Here is a 12694-nt window from a genome sequence, read left to right as displayed (position 1 = left end):
CACCTGTGTTATTTTGACAATAAAAAATGGTTCATAATGAAGAGGCGGAGTCGACGTAACACCTGCGCACGTCAGTCATGAAACATTCACTGACTAGAAATCTGAAGACAGACGCAGCGTTTGTCTTACTGTCTCTGAAGCTGTAACGCAGGTACATGTGGCAGCAGGTGAGGACACCTTGTCCACCACAGCTCCATTTCTTCAGAGGGATGCTGGGGAAGACAGACAGTCTGTCTTCATCCCTCTGAGGACGACACGGCAGCATTAGGTCCTTCACTATGTCCTTTGACTCGGTTCAGCTCTATATGGAAAGTGTCCTGAGACAACCACTGCTGTGATTTGGCGCTATACATGTAAAACTGAATTGATGCGTCTGTCTTCAGTCAGTATTAATGCTGATTGACAACTCTGGCCTCTAACACACACACACACACACACACACACACACACACACACACACACACACACACAGTCATCAGTGCAGAGCCAATAGAGGCGCAGCAAGCTGTCATGTGGTCCGACTGGACCAGTTTTTGGACTGCGAGATATGGTCCTCTGCACAGAGCGTCTGCTCCCGCATGCAAGAGGTGAAACGTCTCCATGTTTCTACAACCGAGTCCAGCAGCGTCCACATCACTGGAAACTCAAGACAGAGAAATTAGAACCACTTCAGGCAAACTTACCTGAAGACAAACTGAAGTGGGACTGTACAGACGGTAACTAGATTTTTCACCCACAAATAGGAACTGATGAACTGCAAACAACACTAAACCACCAATGAGTACGATGCATGAAACAAACGGTCGTCATGTCTGTAAGCTGCTGTATGTCAATGTGAAGGTGAAACACATTGAGGCCAGCAGGTCAGTAAAAACTAAACGAACTGTTAGGATCAAATTGAAGAAAACGAAGGTGAGTGCAGGAGGATCCGTCACGGTTCCCCTCCAGAAATCTGGACATGTCGTGCTTCTTTCAACTCAAACGAATCTCTAAAATCTTTTTCGTCTCCTTCTTATTCACATCAGCTCAGTTAGTTATTTGGGCTGCCTTCACTGATATCAGCGGGTGGCCAAAATGCAATCTTAATTTGGAGCAAAAAAGAAAACGACATCTGAACCAAAAGTGTGTTTTTATTTAAAATCAAATGACAAAAGGAAACAGGAGAGGAGGTGCGAGCATGTGACAAAGTTTTGCATATAAACAAGTTACGCATCTGTCACCTGAGCAGGTAAACTCCTGCAGGTGTTCTGACTACAGGTTGGGCTCGTTCAGGTGGATGACGGTGATGGTGATGTCATCGCGGTACCTCCTGGCCAGCTCTGCCGGCAGGCTCAGCATCTTGGCCAGACGATTTGGTGCCACTGCTCCATACCCATCATCCCCGAGGGCGTGGCGAAGCAGGTGGGTTGCAGCGTTCTGGTCCTCCAGCACTGACAGAACCCGCCCCCTTCTCTCCAGCAGGAGGCGCTGCAGGCTGCCCAATGTCATTCCCACGCCAGGAGTTATGGGTCTCTGCTGCTGAAGGCCTGAACAGCAACGAACCGCTTCCACTGTTTACACTCATACTGACAGTTCAACTGAATTCATCATGTACAATTGAACTGATTCGACTAGATTAGCACCAGCAGCTTCATTAACTCCTGGTGACGAACTTCATTTGCCACCAAATCAGAATCAGAATCAGAAATACTTTTAAAATCAAGTCATACAGACAGCAAACAATATATGAGTCACCTAAACCTTCCAGACCTTCCCTCTGTGATAAAGCTTACAGTTAGGGCTGGCTCAGGCTGGCCTTGGAGCGAAATATGACACATGCATACTATCCTATACTACATGAGCTATTAATGCATGTTACTAACTCGACGTCTTCTCTCTCTGAGTCTGAGGATCTGCTGGACCTGCTCAGACCCTCTGCTGCAATTCTTATTGTTGTTGTTACCACCATTATTACCACTTTGTTTACCGTTACTTTACATGTCTATGTGGAACTCACATTGTGCTACTGTACTGTATGTTTTCTCTCTCTCTGAAGCCTGATTGACTTCTACAGGAAGAACTCCTGACAAATACAACAGGTCATGGTCCTGCTCTGTGATGCCTTATAGACCTGATGACAATATGTTGCTTCATGTGGTCTAAAGTCTCAGTAGTCAGACCTCCTTATTACCTCACAAACCAGAATACAATCCAGAACAGGTAAAGCTTTTCCTATTGCCCCCCTTCCACTGGAAGTCCAAACTGCTCTTACATAAACATATCCAGATCCAACATCAATTTTTTCTCTTGCTGGCCAATGATTTGGAAGTTCTAATTTCAGTGTGTACATTCCAGTTTAGGTTAAACGCAGATGTTCAGTTTACTGGATAAGTAGTGACAATCTTAGTTCTCTAACCTGTCAGTTGTTGCCCCACCAGCTGTACGACTGTCTGTCGGTGCATCAGCTCCCAGAGTCCGTCAGTGGCCAGGACAAGGAACTTGTCAACAGGTCTGATGCGGTGTTGGGTGACCTCTGGCTGAGCACTCAGGTAGGGTGGGGTCAGGTAGTGTGGTGGCAGTGCCCGGACGAACTCACTGACTGCAGACAGGATGTCTGGTCTTGCTTCGTAGACTCGACTCAGCATCTCTGCACTCCATTTGAAGCGGACATCGCCAAATGCCCTGAAGGGCAGCAGCTGACCCAGCAGACGATCATGGCGGACCACCGTTCTATGCTCCAAAGGCGGGTGTTCCCCCAGAATCCTTTGCAACTCATCTGGGTTCTGTGCATTGTGGTCATTGGAGAGACTGACCACTGACCAGCACCCACCCGGCTCCTGGACACCCAGTAGGGCCCGACTGTCACCCAGGTTAGCCACATGAAGGACCCCGTTGGAGATGTGTGTGACACAGGCTGTGCAGCCGGACAGTGCCACCCGGAGGGGTGAGGACAGAGAGAATGCCTCCCCAGGGAGAGACACCCTTCTGTGGACAGAGAGAGAGAGGGTTCCAATGAAAACTCTGAGATGAGAAGCCAATGGATCCAGCAGCAGGATCGAGCAGATCAAGTGAAGTTACACCTTGTTTAAGTCTCTCTTTGTGTTTCTTGGCTGAGCTGTTGTGGATGGATTCCACCTGTAGTCACATGCAGATTATGTCACATGACTGCCAGAACGAAGATCCTCCAACCAGCCCGCCGAACAAGAACATCAGCCCTGATACATTCAGTGAGAACCTTTTTTAAAATGTTCTCTTGGTGTAATCTGTGCTCACATTAAATATAGCCGGGTTAATGTTGGGTAAGGGTTTTGGTTAAGTTGGTGGTTACAGTCAATAAAAAGGTGAACATTAATTGCAGCCTCTTTACAAAATTGGGATGTCAATACAGATGTTCATCTGCCATCCCAGCCTCAAGAGTCTCGAGGTGCTTTCTGACAGCAAGTGGCTGCTGCTGCCACTTCCATCGCTTCCAATGTGGACAGGACAGCAGCCGTGCCACCAAAGCACTTTTTCAGTGCTGTGAGAAGAGACATGATACATGAGGGTGGTTTTTAATTATTCAGCTACAGACAACAATCAGAAGAGAAACAGTCTGGTTTTCCAGTCTGAACCATTTTTTTATTATTATTGTAATTCCTTCCTCCCAGCATGCTTGCTAAAACCCTTGCAGATGATCCAGAATCCGCCTGGTCTTTAACCAGCCCAAACGAGCACATGCCACTCTGCTGTTCATATCCCTCCACAGGCTCCCATTTGCTGCCTGCATCAAGTTTAAGTCCTTGATGCTTGCCTACAAAATTACCACCAAAACCACTCCGACCTACCTGAACTCCCTCATTCAGGTCAATGCTCCCTCCCTTGGAGCCTGGTGTTGCCAGCTCAAAAAGACCCTAAGTCTCTAGCTAGACTCTTTTCTTCTGTGGTTCCCAGGTGGTGGAACGAGTTACCAAACTTGATTCGTTCTGCAGAGTCCCTCTGGATCTTTAGAAAAAGACTAAAGACCAAACTCTTCACCAAACACCTTCTTTCTTAAAAAAACAAAACTCTGTTCACTCTATGCATCACTTTGTAGCACTGTCTCGTAGCACCTATGTCCAGTTGGACTAGAAAGTTGCCTTGGGGACTTATTCTTGTTGTTCTCTCCCGTCTAGAACCGCTTATTATGTATGAAAATCTCATATGTATGTCACTTTGGATAAAAACATCTGCCAAATGACAAATTGTAATTGTAGTTGAATACATTAGCAAAACTTGCCATATTGCTGTCAGAGTGCTGACAGAGTCCTCTATGTTAAGCTACAACCTGCTCTGTTTATCTGTGTGAGCAGATTCTGATTATAGTCGGTGGGAAGCAGCAGTCTGTGACGGCACAGAGTTTGGCTGCAGTGGTGGAGTTGCTTCCTGCTGCCACAGATGAAAAATACAGAATCTTGCAGCTACTCACCGTCAGAGAGCACCTTTAATGTCCACCAGCTTACTCTGAACCTAAACTGATCACAGAATCATTGAATGATTAACATAATATATTAGTTATGGACATAAATAGGATAGCGGACTGAGATCTTGGACCACTTTTACAAGAACTAGAGCACCTGTAAGTTCAGGTGCATCCTCTGGCTCTGCTTTTGTTTCCTCTTCTTGAACATAAATTTGGTCTGTCATCAGGTGGTGGTCCTGAATCCAAGTCCAGGTCCTCTCCAGTGGGAAGAACTGCAGTTGGTTTGTATTTAATAACATGAGACCTGAATAGAATATCTGATGTGTTTTGTTCTGCATTTGCCCTGGAGCCTGTAGATTGTTGTCGGGAGTAAGGTTTGTATTTTTAAAAACCTGTAGTCTTTCCCGTAGCTTTTTCATGATGGTCACTATATGCACTATATATTTTATCTTCTTTTAAAAAAAAAGGATTTTCTTGTTCACAAGAACAAGGACAAACTGCAGCAGCAGGACGTTTTATTTTGACGGGAGAGAGAGGTGAGGCTTCAGAATCCAAACCTGTCTTTTATCTTGTATATCAATGAAACTGTGGCTTTAACTTTGTTTGACTGAAAATGTCCGGAGTCGGCAGAAAGAATGAGACCACAGAATGAACACCTGGGCGAGGACATGGACAGGTGGACTTGGGCCTCCACAGAAAGGTCATAGTCAAGGCGACGGAAAGCATTGACCAGTGCTGATGTCACCCTGGTGCTGTCCTGCAACCATTCAGAGAGGAGACAAATCATGACATGATGGCATGGGAAAGCATTAAAACTGCGTTCACTTCCTGTCAGAGGAACGGACGGATGAGGACTCAGGACGTCAAACCTCACGATATTTGAATAATGAATCAAACATGAAAATCATAGCTATCAGTTCTTCCTCTTGAATCTGAAGAAGTCAGACATCTTCTCTGTCTGGGACAGGTAAAGGAACTCTTCTCGACAGAAGAAACAGTTCCACAAATGCTGCTGAGTGTTTTCAGTATTTCAACACAAACTAAACATCCAAATCTGGACAAATCAAACCAGAACTATCTGACTGCAGGGACGGGGGTTGACTGAGGTCCGGTGTCCTGGTCAGAATCAGGTACTGAAATGTTTGTCTGCTCTCACCTGATACCGGAGATCAGCTAATAGCAGCTGGACAGGTCAGTACCTGCTTCAAGAACTGAATGTCAGGCTTCACACACATTTAATGGCCAGATTTTCTGAGCATTGTCGTCCCCTTAAGACGTCTTCACAGGTCCACGTGGTTCCCAGTAATTAATGAGTCTGATCCAAAATATATTCACTCTAATCAGGTTTGCTGGAGTCCCTTTGGACCTGGTGTTTTGTAAAAATGAATATATGCCTGCATTGGGTTCAGGCGGGTTTTCTATTGATTCATTTTTTGGTCCACAGATTTGGACCAGTGAAGACCTCTAGTCTGGTTGATTGATTTGATTCTCCATGTGTGGATGCCTGTTTACCCCCTCCTCCTCCTCCTCTTCATCTTCGTCCTCCAGTCTCTCCTGCCAGTAGTTTCGGAGACTGTTGAAGGAGGATGCTCCTCCGTCAGGGCAGCTGTGGTCTTGGGGGTGTTTATGCCACTCCAGCAGCGGTGGTACGGCCCGTTCCTCCTCCACTGCCCGTTCGAGCTCCCACAGCGTTCTCCGCGGCAGCATTGCTACGGCGATGTAGTAGAAGAGCCTCTGGCTGACGGCGTGAGCGCACGCCGACCCTGCATGGCCATCAAACACACCAAACTGCACGCCACCACAGCCCGCCAGGCACGTAGCGCTGCTCCGACGGTCCTCACCGGGGTGGTTGGATGGCAACATGTTACTATGGAAGCCCAGGACACCATGGGAAGCAGCTCCTCTGGGGAAGGTGTGACTGTATTCATTGGCCTGGCAGCAGACAGACAGATCAGTTTGACTGGTTGATTTGACACTTTGAATGATGGATTTTCTCACCTTTAAGATGCAGTTGATCTGAGCCGAGCTCATCTGTCCCGCCTCCTGCCCCATCCTGTGCTTCCTGCTCCCACTGCCTGCTGGGTAATGGAGTCTGGAGAGCTCAGGGGGAGGTGGAGGGGAGGAGAGGGAGCGGCATTGTCGGAGCTTAAACTTGCAATGTATGCTGAAAGTTCCTGTTTTTCCCAGCATGGCTGCTCAGCAGGGTAACCAGCAGGGGAACTTGCAGGGGAACAGGCTGGAGAACCAGCAGAACAAAGCCTGAGAAGAATCAAGAAAAGCATCAGCAGTGATCAGCTGAGCTAAATGTCTCCTAACAGTGACATAAGACAACCCTCTGCTGATCCACAGCATAGTGTTCAGATTTAACCGTACTGGTAATTTTCAAATCCCATGTGTCCATGCGGCTGACGATAAATGCTGCTTTTTTTTCTCTGGTCTGTCTTTATTGATCTCTCTGACCAAACCCTGTGCTGCCTTCACTGCCCTCACTTTTTCCTCTGCTGCTTCTCTCTCTCGAGCACTTCCAGCGACAGTATCAGTTTCTGCAGCACAGAGAGGTTTCCGTCTGGGCGAAGCTGGAAAGCGTTTTTCTCTTCTGAACATGTTTTTACGCGTCTTGAATCTTCCTTGGTGTTGCGGCTCTGGCTAAAAGCTGGACAGATAATAAGTGAAGCTGAACTCACCGTGTGTTGGTGGAGCTGCTCGGTTGGAGGTTAACTCTTCGTCCTACCCTCAGTTGAAGGTTTGTGGCTCTGAAGCAGGTCGGTCCTTTTCACCACCTTTTCAGGCGGCTGTACTGCTGCTGGTTGTTCGTATGCTCCGTCAGTCGTTGTCTGTTTCTGCCTGTGACCTTTGACAGCTTTCATATCTCAGTCGGTAATCAGTGATCCATAAACTCCTGTTGCTGGCTGTGAAGCCGCCCCCCGACTGTGTTTGTTTTGTTTTAATTTAACAGAAGAAGAAGAGAAACCGCCAAACTGGAATACTGGAAGAAGAAGAGTGGCTGTTGAAGAGTGCACAGATTCAGGACAGAAAACCAGCCCACAGGTGTGACTTCACCAAAGCCAAGAACACAACAAGTCTCCAGAAGTGGATTCAACGAGAGCAATAAACTTAAGTCAGGCCATTAAAGGTCCAGTGTGTCGGGTTTAGTGACATCTAGTGGCGAGGTTGCAGATTGCAACCAATTGAGTACTCCCCGCCTGACCTTCCCTTTTGGTGCCCTGCCTACGCCCGACCTGTACACCCTGCCGAACCCTGAGACGGTCCAGCGGAGGAGCAGCGACCCCCAGAGGAGCAGCCGGCCGGGTGGAGGAGTGAACCGGCGGAGGAGGTCTGACTGTTTACTGGAGAAACTACGGCTCACAGTCCGCTGAATCAGGTCAAACCTGAAGAAATCACCCGCTCAAACACACTCCGGTCACTGAAGACGTCGAGCTGGATGACTTCTGCTTGAACCCTCCTCTAATCTGAAGGCAGACGAAACCATTTCATCGTACAGCTCCCACTGACTTTCCAGATGTTAACAAGAATGACACTAAAGAAATATCCACCATGTTACAGTCACATCTGTCACAATGGAAGTCAATGGGAAGAAGTCCTCTACAGCCGTGTGCGTCACATGATGCAATGTTATAACAACACGTTCAGCCACTGCGCCAAACTGGCTTCAAAGCCTGCCACACTTCCTGGGGACACGATAAGTCAGCAACATGACGTCATCAGGGTGTCCTGAGGTCATCAGGGTGTCCTGAGGTCATCAGGGTGTCCTGAGGTCATCAGGGTGTCCTGTCATGAGTGAATGAACGTTAATTTCACAACTGAGACGCCAGAGTTCGTTTTTAACTGCTGCTGTACAGGACGTGTGCGTGTCACAGTGTGTATGTGGGTGGTTTGTGGGTGGGCGTGTCTGTGCGTGTGTGCGCGCGTGTCACTGTGTGTGTGTGGGTGGGCGTGGCTGTGTGTGTGTGTGTGTTTGGATGGTGCCGTGTGCAGACCGCGTGTGGCGCAGAGGACAGAGAGCAAACACACTTTCAGGCGCTGAGGTGAGTTTTTGATCTCCGGCCGGTCAATCCGCTCTTTTCCCCCGGCAGCAGGTCCACCGTCACCGCGCTGCGCTGCCGCTCCGTCCCGGTGACTCAGACGGAGAGGAAGCGCGGCGGAGCGGATAATCTCCCGCGGTTTATTCCGCTGTGGAACATATGCTAACCTGTTAGCATGCTAGCTGACAGCACGAGAGCGCCGGGCCTGCTGACAGGCCGCCTCTCCTCACACGCACAGCGGGACACCAGCGGGGCCGAGGCGGAGGACGGACTCTGTCAACCCGCCTGAAGCGGAGTTCATCCCGCAGCGACTGCCGCGTAGACCCGCCTGCAGGCGGCGTGAGGCGGCCAAAAGCAGAAACAACATACAACCAGAAGTGACCGTAACGATCTGGACCGGGATCATGATCGAGTCCGGTTCTCTGTGGTCCCACATTAGAAGTTTGTCTCAGCTGCTTTCAGCAGACTCGCGCTCCACCTGAGCGCACGCGGTCGAAATAGTATTACAGGTGCAGATTGATTTATTTCAGGTGAGTGTGTTCAGTCCTGCTGGCCTCGAGTCCAACAACACGGATTCACATGTCCGAGTCAACAGTGTGTGAACGAGTCCTCCACCTGAGGATCACCTGGAGTGTCTGTCACAGTCTGCTTCTCTGTTCGCCTGAGCTGCAGTCACGGACAGGTGAGACTTCAGGTGAAGCTGTGACACAGCCTGGCTTTCTTTGAGTCGGCTCAACAAAACCTGAAACTCCAGTCAGACATGTTGGTCTCAGCACGTCTTTGTTCGCCAGGTGTTCTTTGTCAGGCGCTGCGCGTCACTTGACGCTTTGCACTATATGGACCAATCACGTGCTGCTTCCTTCAGGGAAGAGGAACAGGTCGTCGTAATGGAGGGAGGTGGAGAGTATGAGCAGGTATCACAGCCACGGCTCAGTCTGACACTGAAAACATCAGACTGGAGCTGGATTCAGGTCTGAGGCGTAAGGTTTGGGGGGTAGTGGTGGAAGAAGTATTCAGATCCTTTACTGCAGTAAAAGTACTAATACCACGCTGAAAATACTCCACTCAGTCCTGCATTCAAAACCTGACTGAAGTAAAAATAAATAGACATCTGAACTTCTTTATATCCTGTTGGCTGCTTTAGTCTACATCTAATCTAATCTAATCCGATCTAATCTAAGGCATCATATTCTAGAAGACATGGCGTCTGCGGCGCAGCCGTCCTGTCAGAACCACATATCTCCAAAGAGCGTGACGAGCTCAGAGAAACAGGCTGTTTTCAGCTTTGTGACGATGCTTTTTCAGCTGATCCAAGAGGCTTTTAAAGAGTGAGTTGAGCTGAAGAAGACATGAAGGAGCTCTTCATCCTTCAGTTCAGCGCTAACATTCAGCATCCACACAGCTGGAGATACGAGCTTTTCACCGGACAGGAAGGAGTCTGAAGGTGTAATGGAGGAAAAGTTGTGAGCTGCGGTGGGATGAAAACCTGAAGACAGGCGAGACATTTAAAGACAGTCTGCTGAAGTCACAGCGTGGTGCGTTCGAGTGCTGTAGGAGATGATGTACGTGTGGATGTGGGCCGGGACCTTCAGACTGTCTGTCATCATGTTTTCACTGACAGCTGCAGTCACACGTTCACACATCTGGAACACATGCAGTGTTGCATTGTGGGATTGGAGGGAAACAGGGGTTGATGTTGGACTCAACTGTCAACATACGGAGCGCTCATTTACACGTCTGTCCATCTGCCTGTCTGTCTGTCCGTCCGTCTGCAGCCGTCGCCGTGGTGATGAGCAGTACTGACCGTTTCAGTGGTGGCCGTGGCGGTCACTGGGCGAAGAACTACCCGAGCGCCGGTCGAGGGCGAGGGAAAGGCCGCGGCCGAGGTAAGGGTGACGCCAACGCATCATACGACATCATACGATGACGTGTTCACGATAACTGTCAGACCAACACAGAGCAGCTGCTCTGTAAAGTACAAGTACCTCATAAAGTACTTCAGCGCAGTATTAAGAGTACTTAGTTTGTGCCTCCTTCAGCAGATGAATGAATGAATGAATGTTCCCTAGTTCGTTTGCTTGTTTCTCAGTGAAACAGATCAAAGAGTGAATTGATGGTTTCAGATTCTATTGATCAGCCTGATCAATCGACTCACCGGATCAATCGCAGTCTGATCAACGTCTCGACCTGCCTGTTTCAGATCTGTTCTGCTATCGCTGTGGAGAGCCGGGACACGTCATCAGAGACTGTCCGAAGACTGAGGATGGTGAGGACACCCACAGAGACAGAGACAGACGGAGACACAGATTCACACACAGAGACAGAGAGAGAAGACTTAAGTAACTCAGACTTAACTAACCCAGGATTAAGACTTAAGAAACCAGGACTGAGACTTTACCTGTTTAGGAATACTAACCCAAGACTCAGACTTTACCAACCCAGGACTAGATTTTTACTAAGCGGGGATAAACAGGTTCAGACCAGCAGGATAAAGAGGTTTCCTAGATAACCCTGAACTGTCAGAGATAATCCTGCTGTAGTTGTGGATTTAGGTAATCCTGCTCTCAGGCTCAGTCCTGGACTGGAGGGGGTTTGAGGCCAGGTCTGAGTGCACTGCGAGAGCTCCTGTTGAATATGTTGTGATGCTCATGAAGCTGCGCGTCGTCCCCGCAGCCTGTTATAACTGTGGCCGAGGAGGTCACATCTCCAGGGAGTGCGAGGAGCCGAAGAAGGAGCGAGAACTGCGAGAGCCGGTGTGCTACAACTGTGGGAAGGCCGGACACATGGCCCGGGACTGCAGACAAGCCCCCGAGCAGAAGTGCTACTCCTGCGGCAGCTTCGGACACATCCAGACGTGCTGCGAGAAGGTCAAATGCTACAGGTGAGCCAACATCTGCAGGAAAACTAATGCTACAGGTAAACTAATGCTACCTGTAGGCTAATGCTACCTGGAAGCTAATGCTATCTGTAAACTAATACTGGCTTTAAGATAATGCTACCTGGAAGCTAATGCTACCCTGAAGCTAATGCTATCTATAAACTAATACTACCTTTAAGATAATGCTACAGGTGAGCTCACTGCAGTGGATCTAACTACAGCAGACTGGTTCAGTTCTTGGTTCAGCTGGAGCCTCTTTGGTGTGTGTTGTACTCACTGGTTCTCCAGTGAAACCAGTGTAACAGTGTCAGCAGTGTTAGCAGTACATGTCTGTGCCGCAGGTGTGGAGAGATCGGCCATGTTGCTGTTTCCTGCCAGAAGGCGGCGGAGGTGACCTGCTATAAATGTGGGAAGTCGGGTCACATACTCAAGGAGTGCATGTTCGAGAACACCGCCTAGCTGCCAGCACCACCCCCACCCTCTTTTATCTTTTCTTTCTTTCTCTTTATGCATTCCCTGTGATCCTCTTCTTCTCATTGGTCCAGAGGCCTGTCAGTCAGCCTCACAGCAGCCAGTGGGAGCAGGCGGGGATGCAGAAGGAGCGGACGCTACAAAGCAAAAACCTTTCTGCTGCATTTCTAAAAGAGACAACAACATTTGTGTTTTTAGTTTGGTAGCGGTGTCATGATGTACAAAACTTTCTTTAAGAAATCTTTCTGCCCAGCTGATTGGCTGAGAGGGTAGAGTGATTGAAAAGTAAGCCCCTCCCCTCTTGTCTACAGTGGGCGGGGTTTTAATGGAGGGAAAATAAGTGGCAGAAGTTTCTTTCTTCCATCATGGTGATCACGTTTCTTTTCTTCTTCTGGACAAAACTCAGTTTGTCTGGAAGAAGAGATTGGCTCCGACGCCAGCAAGTCAGTCACCTAAAGCCAATCACCTCGCAGGTCTGGCCACGCCATTGCCACACGAGGAATGAACGAGCCAATCAGAGCAGGCCATAGCAGACAACAAAAAGAGCATTAATAATTATTTTAAAGGTGCATTTTGTTGCTGTTGGAGCACCTCACTGATGGAGGTAAAAACTAATTACAATAATAAAACAGAAAAAACAATTTTGTTTGTAGAGACGAGAATGTTTTCTCAATAAAATCCAAATGCTATTTTTGTACAATATATCACTTAGAGCTACTGTAAAAATGTAATTTGGTTGTACTGCAGACTGTACGTTTCACCTGACAATAAAAACGTGGAGGGGGAGGAAGAGGAGCGGAGACACACCTGTCCACTTTATTCCACAACACACGAGAAACGTTCGCTCAGTCCTTTGTTTCTGCTGGTTTGATTTTTTCAGGGTTA

At 48.4% G+C, this 12694-nt stretch overlaps 2 protein-coding genes across 2 annotated transcripts; one reads left to right on the top strand and one right to left on the bottom strand.

Annotated features, from left to right (window-relative positions):
* Window positions 1-1251: 1251 nt before the first annotated feature.
* Window positions 1252-6469, bottom strand: LOC139351390 (pyruvate dehydrogenase [acetyl-transferring]-phosphatase 1, mitochondrial-like). The gene is made up of 6 exons (XM_070993271.1): window positions 6416-6469; window positions 5930-6349; window positions 5086-5174; window positions 4520-4534; window positions 2396-2928; window positions 1252-1526 (listed from the first exon to the last, which is right to left on the bottom strand). Exons 1-6 carry the CDS (start codon window positions 6467-6469, stop codon window positions 1252-1254), a joined length of 1386 nt encoding a protein of 461 aa, XP_070849372.1.
* Window positions 6470-8330: 1861 nt separating this feature from the next.
* On the top strand, window positions 8331-12613 carry LOC139329481 (CCHC-type zinc finger nucleic acid binding protein-like). The gene is made up of 5 exons (XM_070959824.1): window positions 8331-8463; window positions 10236-10346; window positions 10661-10726; window positions 11134-11341; window positions 11680-12613. Exons 2-5 carry the CDS (start codon window positions 10250-10252, stop codon window positions 11795-11797), a joined length of 489 nt encoding a protein of 162 aa, XP_070815925.1. The 5' UTR covers window positions 8331-8463; window positions 10236-10249; the 3' UTR covers window positions 11798-12613.
* Window positions 12614-12694: the final 81 nt, after the last annotated feature.

The sequence above is a fragment of the Chaetodon trifascialis genome, chromosome 3, assembly GCF_039877785.1.
Source record: "Chaetodon trifascialis isolate fChaTrf1 chromosome 3, fChaTrf1.hap1, whole genome shotgun sequence".
NCBI lineage: Eukaryota > Metazoa > Chordata > Actinopteri > Chaetodontiformes > Chaetodontidae > Chaetodon > Chaetodon trifascialis.
Note: the sequence above shows the minus strand (reverse complement) of the source record. Positions and strands in the feature narration are given on the sequence as shown.

Bases quoted from the DNA above. Each gene is read 5' to 3' on its own strand.
- LOC139351390 (XM_070993271.1), bottom strand. From the start codon at position 6,469: ATGGGGCAGGAGGCGGGACAGATGAGCTCGGCTCAGATCAACTGCATC. The intron at 6,350-6,415 runs GTGAGAAAATCC...GTCTGCTGCCAG, and splicing joins AGATCAACTGCATCTTAAAG to GCCAATGAATACAGTCACAC. The intron at 5,175-5,929 runs GTAAACAGGCAT...GAATGGTTGCAG, and splicing joins AAGAGGAGGAGGAGGAGGGG to GACAGCACCAGGGTGACATC.
- LOC139329481 (XM_070959824.1), top strand. From the start codon at position 10,250: ATGAGCAGTACTGACCGTTTCAGTGGTGGCCGTGGCGGTCACTGGGCG. The intron at 10,727-11,133 runs GTGAGGACACCC...TCGTCCCCGCAG, and splicing joins CTGTCCGAAGACTGAGGATG to CCTGTTATAACTGTGGCCGA. The intron at 11,342-11,679 runs GTGAGCCAACAT...TCTGTGCCGCAG, and splicing joins GAGAAGGTCAAATGCTACAG to GTGTGGAGAGATCGGCCATG.